This window comes from Myiozetetes cayanensis, unplaced genomic scaffold, assembly GCF_022539395.1.
Source record: "Myiozetetes cayanensis isolate MyiCay16 unplaced genomic scaffold, myiCay2020 scf12, whole genome shotgun sequence".
Lineage (NCBI taxonomy): Eukaryota > Metazoa > Chordata > Aves > Passeriformes > Tyrannidae > Myiozetetes > Myiozetetes cayanensis.
Genome location: NW_026086826.1, coordinates 15,473,512 through 15,495,882, shown reverse-complemented (window position 1 = coordinate 15,495,882; position 22,371 = coordinate 15,473,512). Strand labels below are relative to the sequence as shown.

The following is a 22,371-nucleotide window of genomic DNA, read 5'->3' as shown; positions in this document are numbered from 1 at the left end:
CAGTTACAGTGATTTCTCTTTTATTATTCTTTCATCTTTTGGGTTTACTGAGCATTTGTGAAAAAGGTCATGGCAAGTGGGAAAAAATCTTTAAATTTGTATTTTAGTATTTGTACCTTTTAATAGTTCAGCTTCCTTTTATTCCAAAAGGTTTCTATTTTTTTAATCAAAGTAATTTGTTGGCAAGTTCAAACTAGCTCATTTTCAACAAGCACACAGTGTTTTACTCAGCAGAGAAGTTTTTAGGAAGTTGTGTGAATTTGACTCAATATTAGCAAGTATTAACTGAACTTTTCAACCCCATGAATTTCCTTCTGTGTGCTAGCAAATTGAAAATATTCTTGTTATATAGTGGAGACATGGTCTTAAGTGTGAAAAGTCCTTTATATCTGATTGATAGATAGCAAATTTATAACTTAAGAGACTTCAATACTGATCACTTTAAAGCATTGAAGTAATGGCACTTTCCAAGATCTGTAGACCGTCCTGTCCTATCCATCCCTCTCTTTCAGTGAGAATAGGTCACACCAAAGGAATACATTTTTTCCACTCTTTTATAGCTTGGGTTTGAAAACCTGTTGTTGCTGCTTATTGTATAGACTAATTTTGCGTAAGGATTACCTCTCAGGGAATTGAAGCCTGAACTAGGGTCCAGTGCTGGAGGGCTTTGGTTTTGCAACAGTTCTCGTGGTTTCTCCTTCTCTTTGGCCTGATGTTTGCTGCCAGGGTGGGTGCAAGAGGGAAGAGACAGAAGGGGATGTGATCACATCCTGCAGGAGTGTGCAGGGTCACACGGGGAGCCCACACAAGCCAGCAGGTGTTTGTGTCTGCTCGAGCCAGTCTGTGCACGGCCTGTTTGCCAAGGGCTTCCGTGAGTCACAGCCGGGCTGCCCGACACCTGCGGCTCCTGCAGCAAGAAGGGCCAGCTTCTTCTCGTCAGTCAATCTGCGCAGTGGCAAAGCAGAACAGATGTAGCAGGAGCTGCAAGTAATGGGGAACTAAACTTGTCTTTACTTCCCCTTTCTGGGAATTGTCTCTTCTTAGTTTCAAGTTACACTTGTTTTCTGCGGCATTTCACTGAACTGCTGGAGTTTGCACAGGAACAGCTGCCCCAGGGTTCAGCTGTTTGCAGCTGACCCGGGAGTTTGCACAGTCACACCCCGGGGGCAGCACGGCGGGCTTTGTGAAGGGGTCTGCGGGCAGCCTGGGCTGCTCCTCGTGGGCCCGGCCTCCGGGCAAGGTTCCAAGCCAGGGCAGACCCTTTAAACGACGGTCCCAATAAATACTGTGATTTATTGCAACACTTACTATTTGGTCCCGAAGCCGCCCTCGGTGGCAGAGGTCGCAGCTTTCGGGCGGCCTCACCGCTGGCATTACCGGAGCCCACAGCCGGCCAGGCCCGCCCCGACGCGGGGAGGGGCCGCCCGTCCTTCCGTCCGCCCCCTCGCGGGACCCGTAGGAGCGCCCGGCGCCCCGCCCGCCGCTGTCGGTATTTAATAACCGGGACGTGCCCCTGACTCGTCTCCGGCACCGCTGCGGCACCGGCGAGATGGCGTCCACCAGCCGGTACGGGGACGGGCCCGAGGGAGGAGTGGGGGCAGCTCCGCCATCGCTCCCCGCCGCGGCAAGAGAGAAAATGGCCGCGCCGCCCCCGCTGCCGCTCGGGGACGGACCCGCGGCCATCGCCGGCCTCGCCCGGCCCCAGTGCCGCCGGCTCGGCAGCCGGGCCCTCTCCGGTGTCCCGTGTATCGGGTCCGCCCCGTGCGCGGCTCCTGGGGCGGCGGGAGGCCGGGAAGGGTGGCGGGGCGGCCGCGTCTGTCCGTGCGGGTCGGGTCTGGCCGCGCTGCCCCGGGCGGAGCGGCCTCTGAGGGGCCGAGGTCGCCGCCTTTGCGTCTTCGTGTCGCTATTGCCGGGCAGCGCTCCGAGGGGACGCCAGCGCTTTGCGGGATTTCGTGGCGATTCGTGACTGGAGTGCGGGGCCCTTCGTTATGGCAGGTCGGTGCGAAGGGCGGCCCGGCCGGGTCCCTGTGGGGCCGGCCCCGCAGTGCCGCACCCGAGCCCCGCTCCGGCCGGGCCGGGCCCACAGGGCCTCCCGGCGGGACCCCGCTCAGCAGCGCCTGGCCCGGCTCCACCTTATCGGGCCTGGAAACTGCTTGCGGGTTCCCACCCTAAATCCGTACCGGCACCAGCCGGTGGCTAAACGGGTTTCGGGCTCGGAATTCTTCTCCCTGGAGACCTATCGAGCTTTTCTTTCCAGTCAGGAATGAAGGTAGGCTCATGAAGCAGGCTGTGGAATGACTCTGTAAGTCTTGCTAAACCTGTCCTAGGATCTAGGAAGTGCTTCCTTTGCTGAGATGGGCCTTTACACACGTGCTGTGCATTTTGCTTTGGCTTAGTATATCGAGCCTGTATGTTGCAAGGAGGACAGTATATCTATCTCTTTAGATATACGAGTTAAAATTGGGATAGGAAGACTTAATTTTTACAATATTATGTGTAGGTAAAGTCTGAAACAAACCACTGTTGGTATTCTTTGAGGCTTCTGTTTGTTGGTCTTTTGTTTTTGTTTTTTTTTTCCCTAGTTTGCTTAGTGTGTCACTAGCCTTTTGTGTAATGCCAAATGTCAGATGATTGTGAATGCTTTGTCAACAGTTTTGTCATATGAAACTACTGGCTGGGAATAGGGAGAAGGAAAGTAGTTTAAAGAGCTTTAGTGCAGTATTTTGAGCATAATTTACATCTGAAAATCTCTTGTGTACATGTCCTTTCTGGAGGCTTTAATATTAATAGTAAGGTTGATTTTGGTTTCAAGTCTTAGGTATTTTTTTGAACAGTCAGTGGATTGAAATGTTTGGATTGCTTCTTTGTATTTTTGACTCATCAGAAATAAACAAAATTAAGGTGGAATGTATAGATAAGGCTGTAGTACATATTTTATCAAGTCTCTTATTTAGATTTTTGGTGTTTAATATTGAGGTGTTTTTGGTGCAAGATGCATTGCAGAAAATGTGGAATTTAAGATCTGAAGTTTTGATTGTCAGATGCAGTGTTACAGCATTTAAGTAAACGGTGCAGCTCAGGTATTCAGGTTAATAGTCAAATCGCTGTGGATTCTGCATTTTTTAAGTATTCTTGTCAGTGAGGAACTCTTAGACTTTTGGATATGCAGCCTGCTTGTTTAAAAGTAACTAATACTTCTTTTTTTCTTAGTTTGGATGTGCTTCCACGGGTGACTTGCCCAAATCATCCGGATTCCATTTTAGTGGAGGATTACAGAGCTGGTGATATGATTTGTTCTGAGTGTGGGCTAGTAGTAGGTAAGTAGCTATTCATGTTTCTGAGTTACCATAAAACTTAAATGGTGTGTGTGGCTTTGCTTTCCTGTAACAGTGGTGTACAATAATTTGAGTATTTAAAGGTTCTTCCTTGATGTCCAATTTTGCATGGTGGATTTGATTTTTTGGTTTTTGTGATTTTTCTGTTGGGTAAAAGTTTACTGTTCTGAATAGTCTGTCATCTGGTAACTTGCACTATGAAAAGAATCTCTTTAAAGACTGAAAATTTAAAGTATATTATAATATGAATTAGAGTATTGTGCTGTCTACTCCGGTATTATGTCTTTAATTGTGACTGTTATTCCAGTCAAGAAAGTATAAGAAGTGGTATAAGAGCTCTTAGTGAAATAACTTGCTTACAAGAAAAAAAAAACCAACAAACAACAACCCAAACACAAAGCCAAACCCCAGCTAACCTCAGTTTCCCATTAGCTAGAGGTTATCTTCTGCCCTCAAGGATTTATCTTTACATCGTTGCCAGCACCTGTTTGTTAATTACTGCTCCTAAAGCTTTTAAGACTATCCAAAGTGAATATCCAGTTTTTCCACTGGAATTTTGCTGAGCTCTCTTACTTTGTTTGTGTAGCATCAACTTGCACAGACTAAACTGTATTTCTGAGTATAATAGAATATTTAAAATAAAAGACCTTTTAGGTATTGTCTTTGTTTGAATGAGAGAGTTGTTGTAGAACCTGCTGCATATGCATCTTTATATATTTTTTTATAGGATGAGCATCTTATGTGCATCCTGAAGTCTTTATTCCTTTGGTGTGGGAAACTTTCCATGCTTGCGTTATTAATTCTTTAAACTCCATTGATTTCTTTTAATTTATTTTGGGCGTACCATTGTGAAAAGAAAACTCTTCTTGAAAGAAGAGCACATATTTGGGTGATTCATTCAGTGGTGCTAAATATTTCAAATGGTTTATATTCCTCTCTTACACTCTGGTTGTTTTATTTTGGCTCGTCAAATTAAAAATTTTTGTAAAAAGCTAAAAGTTTAAAGAATTTGCAGCAAAGGTAATACTGATTTAACCAGGTGACTAAAACAGATGTGCTTGCTTTATGCAAATTCTACATAGCTTGGTAAAGTAAATGCTAAAATATTCAAACTTGAATACTAGATCTTTATCTCTGAAGGGGATCAGTTAGAACAGTTAAATCCCCCACAAAACTCAATATACTGTGTAGCCCAAGAAGTACTACAGGTTTATTTAAAAAGGTTGTGCTTTTAGTGTCTGCAGAGCACTGCTGGTGTACATGGGACAGAATGGTAAATCTGAATTTGTGTCTTTGTTTTACTGTTGTAAAGTACATTAAGTACATAGTGGTCTGACTTCACTTTTTTTTTTTCTGATATGTGTGCAGCTGCAGATAGAGCTGAGAGACTTTGCCTAAACTAAGTGTATTTGCATTTGATGTTTCTTGTACTTGCTATGGCAAAGTACTGAAGTTTTGCATTTATGAAAAAAGCGTGAATTTGTTAAATGTAGAACTGTGTCGTAGGAGAAAATGACTGGTGCACAGATAATTTTCAAGTTTTATAATCAATTTCTGGCAATATGAGATGAAATCAGTACTAATAGTATTATGACTGATCTTGCATTAATCAGGTCTGCATCTGAAAGGGTGTAAAGCATTGGAAAAGTTTGGGGGAGCAGGAGGCTAAGAAAAGGAGGAACTGATCTCTGTCAGTTGAATTCATATTTTAGGCAGAGCTGTATGTTGCAAGTTCTCTTTTTTAAAGGGATTTTTGAGAAAGAGTTTTAATCAGAGTTGTATTTACTTACAGGTTCTTAGTCTCAATAAGATTAAAGTTAAATCTAGTGTATTGTGTTTTCTTTGCACAGCATTTTCCACATATTCTAAAGAAACTGTGCTGTTTTGCTGGGCAGTATTAAAATAATTAAATCTTGTAATGTCAGTATGACTTAGGCTGATGTCTGGTTTATTATTGTTTCAAAATACTGCTTCAATTTACTAAAAATTCTCATCTGCCTTTTCACTGTTACCTTTTGTGGGTTAGCTTGTGTTCTGTCTTTTCATGGTAATTATTTCCAACTTGTTAACTTTTCCTTCTGCTAATTGCTTTTTTTGCATGAAAGGCATTTGGAGACCTAAATTACAATTATTCATGGAATTTTGATATTAATCTGGATTGACATGCATTTGAAACTTTACAACTCTGTGTCCAAGTTTCTCTGCTGTCACAAGTTTCTCTGCTGTTTCATTCTGCATACTTTTCTCCAGTCATTCTAGGTTATGTGGTACAATAAGTGTTCATAGGCTGGTGTGAGAGCTCACAAAGAGAGTTCCTAGGGCTTGGAGAAGTAGTTAGTTCTTTGTTTATTTAAAGCGTTCACAATATCTCATTCTTCAGACAGATTTGGTGGGGGAAAAGCATGTTGTTCAAGAATAGAAGTCTAGTAAATCTTTCTCGTCAGGTAAATATTTTGCTTACTGCCTTTAAACAGTAAAAAAGGCTGGAAGTCAGCTGATGTGCCAGAAGGAGCTGAAGAAAGCAGAATCAAAGTGGAAGCCAAAGCACTGAATTTTCGTGATGTAGCAAGGTGGTGACCTGAATTTCGAGAACATAAGAACAAATCCAGTGGCATGTACTGATGTGTAGCACCTCAGCTAATTAGGAATGCCCTTCTGATCTAAGACTTCCTTAAACTTCTGTATAACCTCATTAAATGTTGTCTTAGTGTGCAGGGGTTGGAGCAGTGAGGAGTTTGTTTTCAGTATGGAGTACGTGATTTTGTGTAACTGGTTAGCTCTGTCTGCCTCAGTAGGCAGGAATGGCTTAGAGAGGAGCACTGCTCTTGTACGGAGTCTTTTTTTTGGGGAGCCTTCATCAGTAAAAAAGCATAAGTCTGTCTTCAGCTAATGAGGATCCTTGGACATGTATCAACTTGTTAAAGCTTGGAAATGGTTTATGACCAATATTCAGATATTTAGTCCATGTTCTGTATGGAACTGAGTGTTCAGTTGAAAAATTTTGGGGAAAAATATTCAACAGCTTGTGGTCAGCAGTAAGGCTGTTAAAAAACGATGTCCTAGTATTTGTTTGGCTAACACTTCAGAAAAGTTTGAGATCTGAATGGTGCACTGTAAATTCAGGTGTGATCTGTGAAGATCAGGTAAGACTTAACTGTACCACAGGTATTCCTGTTGTCTGCAATACAATAAACGAGTAGGAAGGAGTTTCACAATTGCCTCTCAACTGGCTGGTTCTTTACTCAGGATGTCTGTCATTAGGGATAAGGTTGCTTGCCTTCTCTGCAGATGCGTGTTTTCTGAAGCCTAAAGAAACCATTGTTTTTCAGCTGCTGGTAGTATCCTGTAAGTGGGGAAGGTGCTTAAGTACTTCTGACGTGGATCCAGTAGAGGGCAGTTATGTCCATAGGGAAAAATCTTTTAATATTTGGGTGCATGTTCACATTTACTTCTTTCTGCAAGTATTACCAGTCTCTAAAATGTGAATTCTTAATTCAAAGTATTGCTTGAAAAAATAGGCAAAAAACTTTAGATACTGATGTGTATTAGCAGCTTTTATCTGGTTGCTGTGTTTGTGTTTGGTGTCCAGAGCAGGTTCTAGCTGTTCAGCAATAATACTTGTAACAGTGGAAGCAGACTTCTGATGACAAAAGTTGGCATCTTTTGTAAGGCTTTTGTAAGCACCTCTCATAGCATGAAATTTCTTTGAGGGTGTAGGAGACTTTCGAGTTAGTGGGTTCTTGGCTGGAGGCCAGAGGTGTTTGATCTGCTAGGGCTTTTATTAGGTAAAGTACTAGATTTATCTAGTGGAATAACATGATATTTTGAATCATGTTATTTAGGGAATGGTTTTTTACTTCCTTCTTATCAGATTGACAAAGTCATTTAGGGCAAATAAGGGCTAGAAACAATCTGAACTCCTCTGATGGAAAAAGAGTCCGTAGCCTCTAATTTTTGTGATGTGTAGTGTAGATCAGGCACAACATTGCTTATTGAGATTCTGTAGTTTGGAGCATCCTTCACAAGTACTTGAGCTGGTAATCTTTTAAAGGCATCGAGTCCCAGAGAGGTGTAACTTCAGCTGACCAGACCTGTGCACCAGATCATTTAACATTTCTACTCTCATTTGCTTCCTCCAACGTTATTGTATGAGCTGATGGCTTAGGAAGCCTGGAAATCCTTTTAGATTTGTCATAATTTTGATGTGTAGGAGCTGTTAAGCCTTTGTTCTTGTAGCAGTCACTTGCCTGTGGTGCTGCACTGTGTGTTTCAATCCAGAGTTGACTTTTGGTACTTGAATGATGCTGTTGATGCTTGGCAACTAGTTGAAATTGTCTGTGGCTTTTCTGTTTGTTTGCTTGGGGGTTTTATGTTTTGTTTAGCATCTGAAAGCCTGCTTTAGTTATTTGGAATAGACTGATGTTGCTGTTGGTGATGATGCATTTTTGGTGTTGACAATTTATTGAAAATGAGAACTTTTGCAAAGAATACTGCTATCTTGCAAAAGGCTGAAATTTTGTAGAAAAACTGTGACTGTAAAATTTCTTTTTTTTTTTTTCCACCCGTGAGTTTATTCTTTGGTAACATTTAATGCATCTTGTCTTAAATAGAAGTTTTAAAGCTGAAAAGTGTGTGTGTGGGAAGGTGAGTGCTACTGTATGGGGAAGTATATAAGGTAATAAATAGAATATGGAGGAGTAGACACCTGGAGTACTGTGTCTGACTCTGGGCTTCTCAGTACCAGAAGGAGATAGAAACTTGCTGGAGCAAATCCAGCAGAAGGTTGCAGGAGTGGTTTAGGGATTAGGAGAGGCTGAGAGCTGAGGCTGTTACCCTCAGACTGTGCAGTGTGGCTCTGTGCAGTTACTTGTCTTCGTGATTCTCCCCAGCTCATAGTCTGCTATGTAGCTTTTCACTGTAGTTTGTCTCAGCTCTTCACTCTAGTTCATAAGGAGTTGACTGAAATAAAGTATAATCCTATATATATATATATATACACACACACACACTTAAATTTGGCATTTAATTAGAATTATAATATATGTGCTCACTAGATGGCAGCAGATTCCTTAACTAACTGTAAGAATGAAACATTCTCTACTAACAATAGGTATTTTGGGACTTCAGAGTGCAAATAAACTTTTAATAGTGTATTTATGCTAAGATTAAAATATTAATTAGTAATGTGTACAATTTGATGCAATGTGGAGCTAATATTAGAGCTCCTCTGAAAAAAACTTAACCTGCCTTAGAACTGTTTCAAGACTGGATATGGAAGATGACATTACTTGAGGCTTGAATATCATCACGTTTTGTTTTGGTTAAATGTCTTCCATTTGCAGCTATATTGTCTTTGTGTAACAGATAATACAAAATGCAGTAAAATAAGAAAAAAATATGTTTTATGAGTTATTGCAAGTAGAATGCAACATTAAAATAGCTGGTATTATTTCTCTATAAATATGTAACTGAAAATTCAGGCCTTGTTGAATGAAAATATTTTCTCTTGAGAAATCACTTTCTGTTTTTAGGGAAGGAGTAAACATACATAAATTTTGATGTATAGATATTTTAAGCTAATTTTTAAGAACTGTTCAAAATTATATTTTAATTTTTGAGTCTGACCTGAGTTTGCTCTTGCATTTCTGCATTGAATCCTCTTTGTGTTTGTCAGTTGTGAAGAAAAGTAACCTTGGTCTGAGGTTTTCTGTTCTGAGCAGCTGTTCTGCATTTTACTAAATGAGCTTTTCAGAGGGTGGGCAGCCTGAGTCAGGGAAGTTTTGCAGTGGTGTTTGCACTGGAACCTGTGTGTTAGTCTGTTAGACTGTATTTTAAAGAGAAACTGAATACTGGCAGAATGGTTTACAGAAAGAAATGGAGCAATGGAGAAAAATTATTCTGTTCAGAAAGATGCTTTAGGATACCAGCCTGGAGATGCATTTCACAAAGATTTGGTCCTGTACGCTGTTGTTTTTCTATGTCCCTCAGAGGAGGAAGCTGAGAAGATGAACTCATCCATTTGAGGAAAATTAAATAAAGGCGTGTGTATGTAACTCTATCTAGTAAAGCTTATTTTTGTTCAAAAGAGCTGCATCAAAAGGAAGTAGCAAAGGGAATATGCAGCCACTCCCATCCTCACTGCAGCTTGATAGAGTTGCCAAAACCAGCATGATGTGAGAAAGCAGGGACGATTTTATAATACACTTACTGGGGGCTTTCTCACTCTTCACGTTTGACTGTTGGGCCCATGTTCAGCTGCTTCAGGAAAGCCAGTCAATATTGTGTGACCCAACAAATTCCATTTAGGACTGGAGATCTTAGCTCAGGACCAGTTTCCAAGGCTGATTTCTTATACTGCTTTTGTAAGACTGAATTTAGTATTTTAAGGTTTTGCTTTGATCACTTAGGGTGGGGCTTAATTGCATCTGTACTAATATCACAGTTACGAAGTGGGTTTTTTGTGTTTTGAAGGGTTAAAAATAATAAATCCCACGTTCAGTGTTTTGGTTTTGTTTGTTGTTTAATGGGATAATTCAGTTAATTATACTTGTAGCCAAATACATTTTCCATCTATGGAAACCTTTGGACCTGTTCCATTTTTGTTTATACTTCTAGCTTGTGTCACACTTCTATAGAAGCCTCTTGAAAGGTAGAATGTGCTGCTCAGGACCTCTCTCTATTTTCAGTGACACCGACAGTGTACAGAAAACCTTCCTTTTCTGCAACAGCACATTTCTTGGCAAAGTAAAGATATTTGCATACTGTGTCTTAATTACACAAAGGCTTTATATTCAGTGATTTGTTCTACTTAATCTTTTCTCACTCTGAAATAGTAGTCTCAGTCCTCTGTTTGTAATATGTTTGCCAAAGCAGGCAGTGATATAACACTTTTTTGTTAGAGCAGGAATGGTTCATAACTCACAAGAGGCAGATCCCTGAGTGAGTCATTTAGGTCATTCCCACTTGTGTGGAAAAATATTACATCATTGCCCTGTACTCAGTGTTCTATTTATACCATGCCAGAATTTTAAGTACATTTTGCTTTTTTTAGATGCTGTAAACAGTATTGGGGGGTTGTCTAAAAGTAAAGTTACTGCTAGGCCATAGAAGGACCATTACTGAATCAAATATTTACAGAGAGTCCAGGAGCCAGAGGAGCACACTGTCTGCAGATTCAAGCTTGCAAGGGCAGGGAGGAGACCTTTGTAGCAGAAAGAATGGATGTGTGCTGCCTTTTACTCTGCTGTATTCTTAACCTGTAGTTTTTGATGTTTTTCTCCTACCCCTCTTGGTTTTCATTAGAGCAGCAAATAAAGGTGAAGCCACAGCTGTGAGCATGTCTGACAGACCCTGATGAGAAGACCTCTAACCTAAAGTTACTCTTTTTGGTTGTGGCAATTTCTTTTGGTTCATTCACAGCATTCAGTTTCAAGCATTCTCCTTGCATAATGTTATGTTAAAAATAGAGTTACTCTGTCAGAATAGATCCCTCCTGTGGTATTCACCACTGTCCATATCCTCCTATATTTTCTCCAGCTTTGTATCTTGCATTACCATGGTTTGCAGAGTGCTTTTTTCTCTGTTTGTTTTCACCAGGTTAAATCAACCCCTGTGGTTTCATACTAAGACTTCCATACCGGAAACTTCTGTTGCAGTCAGTGCTACTTATTTTTGTGCAGATGTTTCTTTCATGACACACTTAGAACACTGATAAAGGTGGTGAATTTTTCCTCAGGTTTAGCAAAGAAGGGTGATAATTATTTTGAAGTTTCTTCTGATATCCTACACAGAGCTGTAATCTGCTTTACTGCATAACACTTTTCTTAGTGTTCTTTTTATGCTTTTCTGTACATGTATTCTTAAAAATTCTGTAGTATCGGTCTAGAGGCAACACCTTTGAGATGCAGCTTTTGTCAGGTCTGTGAATAGAATGAACTGCACTGCCAACAGTGGGTTGGGGGCTGGGGTTTGTGCGGTTTTTTTGTGTTTGGGTTTTTTTTCCCCTCTAAGTTTCTTTTGTTGTGATTACTGTAGGGCTTTTGCCTGTAACAGAGTGTGGATTAGTTACTTCTCAAACTACAGAGTTGCTATAGGAAAGGTTTAGGTGAGTGTGAGATGAACAGAGGACTGCAAGCCAAGTTGTTTCATTCAGAGAATGTGGGTTTAGTGCTTTTTCTGCCTGCTCTGAATCTGTATGGAAACTCTTCCAGGTATAACAGGGTAGTTTAATAGTTTATATATAGATTGTGTATTGATACTGTCATTGTAAATGAAGGGGAATTGGGCAGGGTCAGAACTCAAAAGAACAAGAATTGAGCTGCAAAATTTCACGATGGGTTACAAGGTGCAAAGTTGAGAGTACAAAGGACCTGGAACTCATGCAAGAGAAGTGATTTACTACAACCTAAGGGGATTATGCACGATAGATAATTCATATGTGCACCTTGAACACATGGCAAATGTGAGAAGACTTAAGTTACAACAACTGACTCATTTGTCCAAGTACTGAGAATTTCCTCACTTCAGCTTAATATCAAGGTCTTGATTCCTTTTGCATACTGAAAATCTTTTTGGATAACTGTACCTTTTGGTGTTCTGGATGCATTTCTCTAGTTATTTATGTCTTCTGTGCTGCTCTTGTAGCATTTTTTTCCCACTGCCTTAACTTGTAATCCTAAACATTTTGGTATATTGTCCTGCAAGTTACTGTTCTGTTTGGGAATGCCAACAGCCTGCCTTCTTACAATGGAGAGCTCAGATGTCTAACCTAATATTTTGAAATATTTCATGGCACATTATATTAATGCAGACTGTTGCTTTCTGTGATCTCAGGTGACCGGGTCATAGATGTAGGCTCAGAGTGGAGAACTTTCAGCAATGATAAAGCAACAAAAGATCCATCTCGAGTTGGGGATACCCAGAATCCTCTGCTGAGTGATGGCGACTTGAGTACAATGATTGGCAAGGTAACACTTAAAATACTAAATTTTACTGAGTTTGAGTGTTTTTGTGTCAAGTACATGATTGTATGACCATGGGGAAAATATTCAGTGTATTTATTTACAAAGATCTTGCCTGAACTGAACTCATATGTTTCAACAGTGTGTAAAATGTGGCTCTTTCCTGGGGATAGCAGGAAAGGGCCAACCTTTACAAAAGCAAAAAAAGTCTGCAGTGCTGTGTGGTTACTTGCCACCCTTTGGTATGCTGCTATAAATAGGAAAGCTGATGTTGCAGTTTTACAGAAGCACTTTGACTTAGCAAGTGTATTTGAGGTGATCCTGAAATAAGATACTCAGTTCTGAGATCTCAGTAGCTAGTGCTGGCAACTTGGACTGAAACTTTTTTTATAGTAAAATCTATATCAGGTTCATATTGGAGACCTGGAGATCTACGTGCTTGTTGTATATGTTCTTCCAATTAATGTTAAAGCACTAAATGTAGAATTCTTTCATGGTGTGAGTGTCCCAGAGGAAAGTATTGCATCTATATTTGGGTTAAAATTTAGTGGTGCAATTATATCCTGCTGTCTCCAATGAGAGGGCAAGCAAGATTAGTCACATAAATGCACTCCCTTTTAATGAAGTAGTGACCCAGGTAAGTTTTCATTGTTGTACTTTGTTATAATTTTTGCTGCAAGAGCCAAATTAATTTGTGTTGATTTCTTGAATGTTTCATGAAAGGCGGTGCAGTTGCTGATAAATAAGTTAAAAATGTATTGCTGCTTTTTATTTGCTTCTGCTTCTCGGAAGTTTTTGTTCCAGTGATGTTGCTGGGCTGAAGAGGTAGACATGCCTGAATATGTTTGACTGTGTGTATGGAAGTGTGCAACATCCTTTTCAACCAAGAACTTTTCAAAGAGATGAGGTCAACTAGCAAATACTGATGGACAGCTGATCTTTGACTGTTTGTGAAAAAGAAACCACCTGCTCAAGGAATTGTCCAAGCAGATGCTTGTGTTTTGGACAACTCCGAGCATGTTACTGCTGCCTGTAACATTTTGGGTGGCTTTTGGAATCCTTTCAGGCAACAAAATCTGCACTGCTCTGTTAAAAATATTGGCATTGCTAAGTGGCTCTGTGAAGCAGTGCTGTAGAAGTCACTGGGGTTTTAATGTCACCTGTGTAGGATCAGAAAGATTGTAGTTGAGAGGGCGTGGACTTCCACTGCTCATTTGGTCAACTGTGATGATCAGAAATAGACCTTAATGGACAGATGAGAAATGGACTGTTTGCTCCAGGTTCATGTTGTTTCCATTTTGTGACTGTGTAAATACAGAGTTTGTTTCTGAGAGCTCAGTTTGATTCGATAGGTAGAATGACCTGAGCTCCTTTAGATTCTCTATCGAGGTGAATCTGGACTTGTGCTGTTAACACTCTTCTCTCTGGAGGTTCAGGTTCTAATTTTAGAATAAGAGGGATGGCAACCTCGGTGAGAGAAGACATAAAGAAACCTCTGTGAAAAGTTTGTCTGGGAAAATTAAAAAATTTTCAGAGATGGACATTCAACTAATGAAACAGTTTTGCTGTTAACCAGAACATCCCATAAATAGGCATGACCAAACTTGCTGAAGCAAAGAGTGCCATTCAGTGAAGACAAGATGTGGGATGTTATTGTGGCATGATATAACCTATGAGAACTGAGTAAAAACGTCCAAGTACTGGAACTGCCAGGATCGTGTTGGGGAATGTAGAAGGGGCAATTAGTCCAACTGTGGATAACTTTATTTACATGGGGAGAAATTGTAGAAGAGATGCATTATTGTCTGTGTGAAATTGGGAGTCTCTTTGACAAACCAGGATGTTTTCTGTACAAGAGTTCCTGTGTTTGTCTTGCCAGAGCAGAGGCTCTGGGATGTCAGCTCATTGATGTGAACTCTGTATCAGGGGCTGCTTTTTTTTTCAGTCATTTGGAAGGAAGAGAATGGCTTATATCAGAAGATGCTGAAGAAATCTCCTATCAGTGCAGAAAGGGCATGAATTTTGCAGCAAAAATAACTAACCAAGGAAGTAGTACATTTCTCAAGCAGTCTTCTGAAGTCCCTGCCAGCAGTAGGCTGGGATGAGGATTGACCTAGATATGCACAGTGGTTGAACAAGGGTGAAATTGGTGTAGTCATGAGGAGGGTAAGTAGTATCTGACAGAGTACAGAACAACCTTCATGAATTCCAAAGAAGGAAGAAGGTAAGATTGTTATTTTCCCAGTTAACAACAGTTCTTAGAATGGCCCAGAGTGGACCCCAAATCTCTGTGCCAGAGATTGCTTTAGCCTTTTGCATGGGACAGGGAACAGGAGTATTCCTTTCTGCCATGTAGGTCTGCAGATAACAGAATCTTTACAGCAGACCTGCCCTGTCCTCCTAGTAACACCCCCACCAAAAAAAACCCACCACCCTAAAACACATTGTTGTGGAAAATCCAAAAGAAAAGGACATAGGTAATTCTCATGGCATGTTGTATTAGAGGTGATTGTAAACTTGTGGGAATGTAGGTGGAAGTGGAGTCTAAACCAGTTACAACAGTAAAGTTCTGGTGACTGGCTATTGCCTTTAAACAGTAAAGGAAGGGGGCCAGTTCTGTTTCACAGAATGTCACTCTTTCCTCTTGGAAGCCAGGAGGTGCTGCTCCAGGGCTCCTTTCTGCTGGGGGTGTGTGCTCTGTATCTGCTCACAGCGAAGGAGAGGCTGCTTTGCCCATGCAAAGGGATTAATTCCTAATTGGTTTTAGTACTTAAAGAACCCATCTGTCTGAGGCAGCAGCAGCCTGTGTTGGAAGAAAGATTAATTTGTCTGTGAAGAGGAGGGTGAATAGCATAGTTAACTGTGGTGGAAGTGGTTTGAATTCCACAGGCAGGTCTTCGGGATATTGGCACAGAACTGTAACTCTCTGAAATTAGATACTCTGTGCTGCAGTTGGTCTGATTGCAATGCAGATCAATTGGAGGAATGGTGAAGTCTCACATTATTGTGACTTGATTGCCAGAATGCTACAATTATTTCTAAAATTCTTATGTAAAATTAAAGAAAAATGACTGCACAAGCAGCTTCTAGGTCTGCCTTGATATAAAGAACTCTTTCTTCTGAATCTAAAAGAAAATTGAAAGTTTTGTTTCTTGTCTTGTGGAAAATGTTGTCTTTGGTCACCCTTGGTAGTTAATTGATTCCTTTTTGTAATGACTGCAACTCCAAGAGAATTTAGATTACTTGAACAAAGAACTAATGCAATCTCTTGGCATAGAATTCCTACCCTTTGATCAGATATCTCTGAAAGGAAGCTGGCTGTTGTCAAACTGCGTGGCCTGAATCTGGAAGTGCTATATTGAGAAGCAATGGCATGATATCAGGGGCTGATGATTGAAAAAGAAGAAAGGATCCATCAGCTGGTTGTACTGGGCAAGAAAACTGCTGGATCTGGGGGCATGCCTTGACGCTGTGGTTAACCCCAAGTCAGTGATGTGGATGATGCTGGTGATACTTCTACTTTCTGCTAAATGTGGTATATACTGGGGTATAAAGCTGTTGGCTGCCAGCACTGTAAGCCTGACCACCACAGAGCCTCTTCAGAGATTAACACTGTTTACTTGACTGTGCTTGCTCACTTTAGCAATCTTGAATGCTGTTTCCAGGATTGTATCCATGAGGTTTCTGTTCTGTTTGAAAGCCAAACAGGTAGAACTCCTGACTTTGACAGATGCCTTTCTTGGTGAGATGGGAAAGATAGAAGTAGCTGTCTCAAAGGCCACAACAGTAAAACACAATTCTTAAAGTCTGTTTTATTTCAGCTAAAACTGTGTGGCTTCTATTTTTTTTTTCCATGGAGAGAAAGGCCCTCCTAACATGGTTGTCAAGGGCTGAAGTCAACAAAGCATTGTCCCTCACTTGAAAGCTCCAGAAAGAAAGTAGATGATGCATTTAAATAGCAAATGCAGGGAGAATAGCTGTGGTTTATGTAAGCAGTTGAGATGGAAGCATGTTTTCCACCCCTTTTATAGCTCTGAACTGTATATTGGGTATGGCTGTTGGAGAGCACTCATATCAACAGATATCCTTGCCTAGTTCCAATGTACAGCACCTAAAAGACTCTTTTTTTGTTATTTTTTTGTTTGTTTTTTCTTTATTTTTTTTAATTTTTGTTTGTTTGTTTTGGTGTATTTTTTGTTTTGTTCTCCTTAACCAGGGGACCAGGGAGAATCCCTGTGGTGAAGGGGAATACTTGCTGGCCCCAGGACAGAGCAGTATTCCCTGGTGAAATGCTGTGTGGCATGAAGCCTGATGGACAAGGACTGGGGTCTGGCTGTTGTTTGTGGTCGCTCTTCTGGCATCTACAAGAGTTGGAGCACGTGCAGCTCCTGTAAGCATTTGTGCACAGTGCTGGTCTAGGAGCCATTTGATGCACACAAATGTTGTAACACAGTGCAGGGAACAGAGATGTGAGTGATGGCCAGGAAGGAGCCTTTTGACCTGAGACTTCTGTATATTTTGGGCCAAGGAAGTTCTGGCATAATTTTTGAAAGGAAAGTCTAATGTTGCTCTTTGTGGCCTGAAGTTTGTTGTGCTTGATTCTTGCTTTTTATTTATATCTTACTGGAAACCTTTGGATAGTTGGAGGTGTTCATCCAGTCGAGGAAGTAAGATTGTCTTTGGAGCATCCTTCTGCTGTGTTGGTGCCAGGATCGGTTCTGGATGCTTGTTTCATGTGAAAGGATGTTTGAAGGTGTAGAAAACCAAGAACAGTCTTGGGATCCTAGCAGCTGTCTCAGAGGGCCTGTTCAAGGAGCCAGGGAAACTGGTGAGGGAGGGTTCTGTGCCAGAGTCCTCCGTTGCCACAGCAGTATCCAAGTGTGTGCAGCACAGATACGGTCTCAGCAGAGGAGGCGTCTGCTGAGCCCATCGGAATTGGGCTGTGCTGGAGGCCTTGGGCAGGGGGAAGTGGGCCAGTGTAAGTGAATGGACAAGAGTCAGTGTTACTACTCTCAGCCGAGGAACAGGTATTAAATGCAGAAGCACACAGAGATTATAGAATTAGAGGCTGTGTCAAAATAGAAGGGCAATTCCCAAGAAATGGGTCAGGAAAGAAGAAACAGGGCAGCTCAGTAGAAAAAGGTGATGCCAGGGCATGTTCTGTCCTTTGTTCACGGTGTCCTCACCCTGCTTTGTACAGCCTGGACATCCTGATACATTGCTGAATCTTCAACAGAACTGTGTGCAAGTGTCTAGCCAGGTTATCAGTCAGTCACAGAGCAAGACCTGCTTTATGCTTACCGTTTTTGGCAGAACAGACAGTGTAGTAGTTGGTGTCTGCAGTGGGTTGCTTAAATGCCCAAGTCTGTCTGCAGTGAGTTGGATGCCCCTGCCCAGGTAAAGTGTTTGAAGGTGCCAGGAAGGAATAAATGCATGCGAATTCAGAAAATCCAGGTTTCTACTCATGACAGAATTGTTGTGAAGAAGCATTTTCCACTTGAGAGAACTCATGGCCCCCTGTGCACTGTGACAGCAACCACATAAACAGTCAATATAAATTACAGTCACTGGTCTTCTGAACTTACAGGCTGTGGGGTTGTCATCAGCTATCACTAATCTGATATGGCATCACTTGTTAAAGACATGTTTTGGACTGCTGGCTAATTGAAAACATTAGACATTTCAGGCCCTTGTAGTTGGGCAAATTTGCATATTTAATAGAAATGTGTAATTTGCACTGTCAGTTGTAAGATACAAGTGAAATGCATGTCGGAAGCTTGTTTTGAAGTGGCCAGGTTGAGTTTGTGGCTCTTACTTTTCGTAAGACCTCAAGCTTTTCTTTTAGGAGGTCCATCGTTTTCCAGTAAAGTCAAAATATATGGATATTTCCATTTTCTGACTAAGGTTTGCAACTGCTAGCAGGCATGGTATTAAGCTGGGTCTGAATAGCTCACTGGTTTGGATGTTCCCTTTGCCCAAGCCTTCACTGTGATAGCTGAGTTACCATTGTCACAACTGGTCTCCAGCTGGCCATACTCACCCGTGTGCCACAGTGCAGGTGCAGTCCTAAGGACACACGGGTTGCGTAAAATATCATCTTGGACCTCAACACTGGTGACAGGAGTATTGAGATGCACACATTAAACCATTGTTACATTAGGAAGTAAAACCCCCTGTGTAATCTGTGGTCTTTGGAAAGCAACTCACAATTTGAGCCTGGTGCAAAGCATAGAACTTGATGTGTGAACAATGCTCGAGTGGATGATTTACTTTGTGATGTTTATTTGAACGACTGCTTGAACTGATGCCTTGAAATAAAGCGTATAAAGCTGGAAGATGTTTGCTCTCAAAGTGAGGAGGAAGTTCCTTGTGTTATTGACAATACAAATCTTTCTTTTCAGGGCACGGGTGCAGCAAGTTTTGATGAATTTGGGAATTCAAAGTACCAAAACCGCAGAACTATGAGCAGCTCTGATCGTGCGATGATGAATGCTTTTAAAGAAATCACGAACATGGCAGACAGAATCAACCTCCCTAGAAATATAGTTGTAAGTTCATGTCTCCCTTCCTTAAATTGTTCTGGCATTGACTTAGTTAGCATAATATAATGAGCACATGAATTTTTGATATTGCTGCTAATTAAATGGCCTAGAGTTAATTAAATTTCATCTTCTTGCGTTGAAGGATCGAACAAATAATTTATTCAAGCAAGTGTATGAGCAAAAGAGCCTGAAGGGAAGGAGTAATGATGCCATTGCTTCTGCTTGTCTCTACATAGCCTGTAGGCAAGAGGGGGTTCCAAGAACATTTAAAGGTAAGTTTTCAGTGACACAGATTCAATTTTGCTATGAAGTAAAGGTCTAGTTACTGTCACTGTAGGAGGTTGGTTTTCTCATTCCTGGACTTTGTCAAATTGGTTGTTCTCTGCTACAGCTCACCTTTGAGGGGGAGGGTAGAAGACTCTCTGGAAATTCTGTTACATTTGTGGAGTAGGCTCTTGGGCGTGGGATTTTTGGTCATACTGCATTGAAAAGAATTTTGCCTTTGAAAGTTACTCTTGAGTGCTGGGGAAACTTAAAAGATGTTGCTTTGATGGGAGAATGGTGGGAACCGTTGTAACTGAATTTGAACCAGCAGTTCTGCAGTAAATTTGGGCAGCTGTTTTCTGACAGGGATGCAGCTCTCTAGCATTGGGTACCAAATTTCCCCTACTAAGTGAATTGTATTAATTAGCTCCTTATGATAAATGTGGTGGACTGAAGTTGACAAATGTTCAAAGCTTATTTAGTGACAGTGGCCTTCTTAGTGGGAATCAAATTTGATTATTTTGGGGGAGTAAGTGCTGTCAAGCCTAAAGTTTAATTTTTATTCTTTCTTCAGAAATATGTGCAGTGTCCAGGATTTCAAAGAAGGAAATAGGTCGGTGTTTTAAACTTATTTTGAAAGCTCTTGAAACCAGTGTTGATTTGATTACAACTGGAGACTTCATGTCACGATTCTGTTCCAATCTGGGGCTTCCCAAACAAGTACAAATGGCAGCAACACACATTGCCCGTAAAGCTGTGGAATTAGATTTGGTTCCTGGGAGAAGCCCTATCTCTGTAGCAGCTGCAGCTATTTACATGGCATCACAAGCCTCTTCAGAGAAAAGGACACAAAAAGGTAAACCAGCTTTTTTTTTTCTTTTAGTTTACCATGTTTTCCTGCTTGAAAGAATATTGAGCATTGCTGTAAAACCTGGGTGAGGTGTGTGCAAGTAGCGATGAGCTGCCATTCGGACTGCATACAGCAGGGACCAAACCAGATCTCCCAGGCCCCAGAATAGAGAACTGGCTGTGCTCAGTGTAAACTGAGTTCATTTTCATCTGGCACTAGGAGTGTTGTATTCTTGAATGCTACGGACCGGTGCATTCAAAGGAGCATAATTTAAGTTTACCCGTGCAAATATTTGCATGTGTACATCCTGCTACTCTAAAATATTCCTAACACAGACGTACAGGCAGTTGCAGGTAGCACTATGGCTTAGGATTACACTGAGTCCTCAATCATTCCAGGAGCCAGGGAATCACCTACATTAGTACCTGTTCTTTGACTTGTTGTGAGCCTGTGGTAGACTGAAAGCAGTGGGACAGGGGAGTTTGCTGTAGATTGCCTTGGGCATGACTCCCTGCTGGTATGGGACCCCTTGGGGAACCAGTAAGGAATTCAGGGCTGTTCTTGTGCTTCAGAGCAGCGTGGATCAGCCCCCAGGGCTCAAGGGAATGAGACCTACAGGAGGGCAATGCCGTGGGGAAGGAAGGGAGCTAAGGCTGCAGTGGTTAGAACTTGATGTGAGGAATGGATCCAAGTACTGGCAGCTGGCTGGGGAAGCTCCATTGAACTGTCTAGTCCAGTTCAGATCAGAAATGTTTAAAATGTAGCACTTTCTTAGTGGAGAGTTGCTTTTAGGTGAAGAATAGCCTTTATCTGTCAGGCTGTGGTGTTTTGTTCTGTGTTCATAACTGCTTATGTCCCTGGAGCTCTCATCATGCTGGCAGGTTCCTGGGTGTGTGGGTGAAGCAGAGCCAGGCACTGCAGTGCCATCATCCGTGCTCGGAGTGAGCTGTTGGACTGTGCCTCTTAGGAGTGGTTGTTAAAATACCCCAGGACTCCCTGCTCCCCTAGTGTCCTCAGACAGTGAGGAAGGCTTTCATGCTGGCCAAGGCTTAAATTCTGAATTTGATTAAATCTTGAATAAATTTAAGTTTCTTTGCATCGCAAACAAGTGTTCTCTCAGCTCGTTACAGTGCTCTGTGCCTTTGCCTTATTTCTTGGTGCATTTTAAGGTAAATGTATTTCATGTTCAGCTGAAGGTATCGCTTTTGTCTGTCACTCAGTTTTCTGCTTGTTTTGCTTATATTTAATCAAAGCACAAAAGTGAAGATCCCGATGTTGATGACAATTTATAAAATATTGCTGATCATATGTAGAGTTTGCAGTAGATGTTTCTAGCATTCTTGGCCCTCTGCAATTTGAAACTGATGTTATTCCAAGATGGATGGGTAAGTTGAACTCTGGTACATGAGAAGACAGACTTACATATGTGAAGTATTAATCACCACAGTTAAAACCATTTCTACCAGGCTTTTGGGAGAGTTACGAATGAAGCAAGTGTCTAAGCACTCCTTGATAAATTATGCTTGCTGGTTTTTTCAATATAAATTGCAAAAGTAAAAACTAATCACTTTTTTGCTTTTTGTTGTAGAAATTGGTGATATTGCTGGTGTGGCTGATGTTACAATCAGACAGTCATACAGGCTGATCTACCCTCGAGCTCCAGATCTCTTCCCAGCAGACTTCAAGTTTGATACCCCAGTAGACAAACTACCACAGCTGTGAAATTGCAGAGGGTTAATTTCTATTAAAAACAAAACAAATCCAAAAAACTCTTTATTTTTGCCTATAATAAAGGATGTACAAAGTGTTAATATTGAGTCTTCATGTTGTGGAACTGGAGGATATGGAGATGGAGCATAACTGCTGGAACGCAGCTCACATTCCAAGGGTAAACAAGCTCATTGTGCATTTTGTATGTATATACTAGTGGAAGTAAATATTTAATGACTGTTGCAACAAATTTAATTTCATATTGTTGTACTTATTTAGATTTCTTTTGTAGGGATCTAGTAAGATGTATTTTGGAGAATTTAAAATATTGTGTAATTCCCAAATAAACTGTTTTCCAAAAACACTTTTACCATCTTGTGGGTATGACTGCAATGTGACATGCATGTACTGCTGTACATGCTGAGAACTGGAATGCAGTCCATGGAATGATGGAGTGAGCTTCATACTCATGGGCTTGGTCACAAGGCTGCTTAAATACTCGCTTTCTGGACAGCTTCTGGTCTAGTGTGTTCCAGTGTTTGTAGGCAGCTGTAGAGCACGGATGATTGCACCAGCAGCCAAGCAGTTGCTGACCAGCCGTTCAAAGGTTTGCACAACTGCTGCAGGAGATTTCTAAATTGGTTGCAAAAGGATTAGTTGCATCCTTGGCTCAGTCTCTGTGATTTTTCACTGATGTCTCTGCTTTTCTT

The 22,371-nt window shown here is 41.3% G+C and overlaps 1 protein-coding gene across 1 annotated transcript; it reads left to right on the top strand.

The window, feature by feature from the left end:
- The first annotated feature begins 1,408 nt into the window (after window positions 1–1,408).
- On the top strand, window positions 1,409–22,025 carry GTF2B (general transcription factor IIB). The gene is made up of 7 exons (XM_050306360.1): window positions 1,409–1,566; window positions 3,211–3,317; window positions 12,168–12,301; window positions 18,697–18,843; window positions 18,980–19,109; window positions 19,676–19,957; window positions 21,540–22,025. The coding sequence occupies exons 1-7, from the start codon at window positions 1,550–1,552 to the stop codon at window positions 21,671–21,673; spliced, it is 951 nt and encodes a 316-aa protein (XP_050162317.1). The 5' UTR covers window positions 1,409–1,549; the 3' UTR covers window positions 21,674–22,025.
- The last annotated feature ends 346 nt before the right edge of the window (window positions 22,026–22,371 follow it).

What these genes read in the sequence shown, in the direction of transcription:
- GTF2B (XM_050306360.1), top strand. An exon ending in TGAGTACAATGATTGGCAAG is followed by an intron (nt 12,302 to 18,696) that starts GTAACACTTAAA and finishes CTTTCTTTTCAG; the next exon opens with GGCACGGGTGCAGCAAGTTT. An exon ending in AGAGAAAAGGACACAAAAAG is followed by an intron (nt 19,958 to 21,539) that starts GTAAACCAGCTT and finishes TTTTTGTTGTAG; the next exon opens with AAATTGGTGATATTGCTGGT.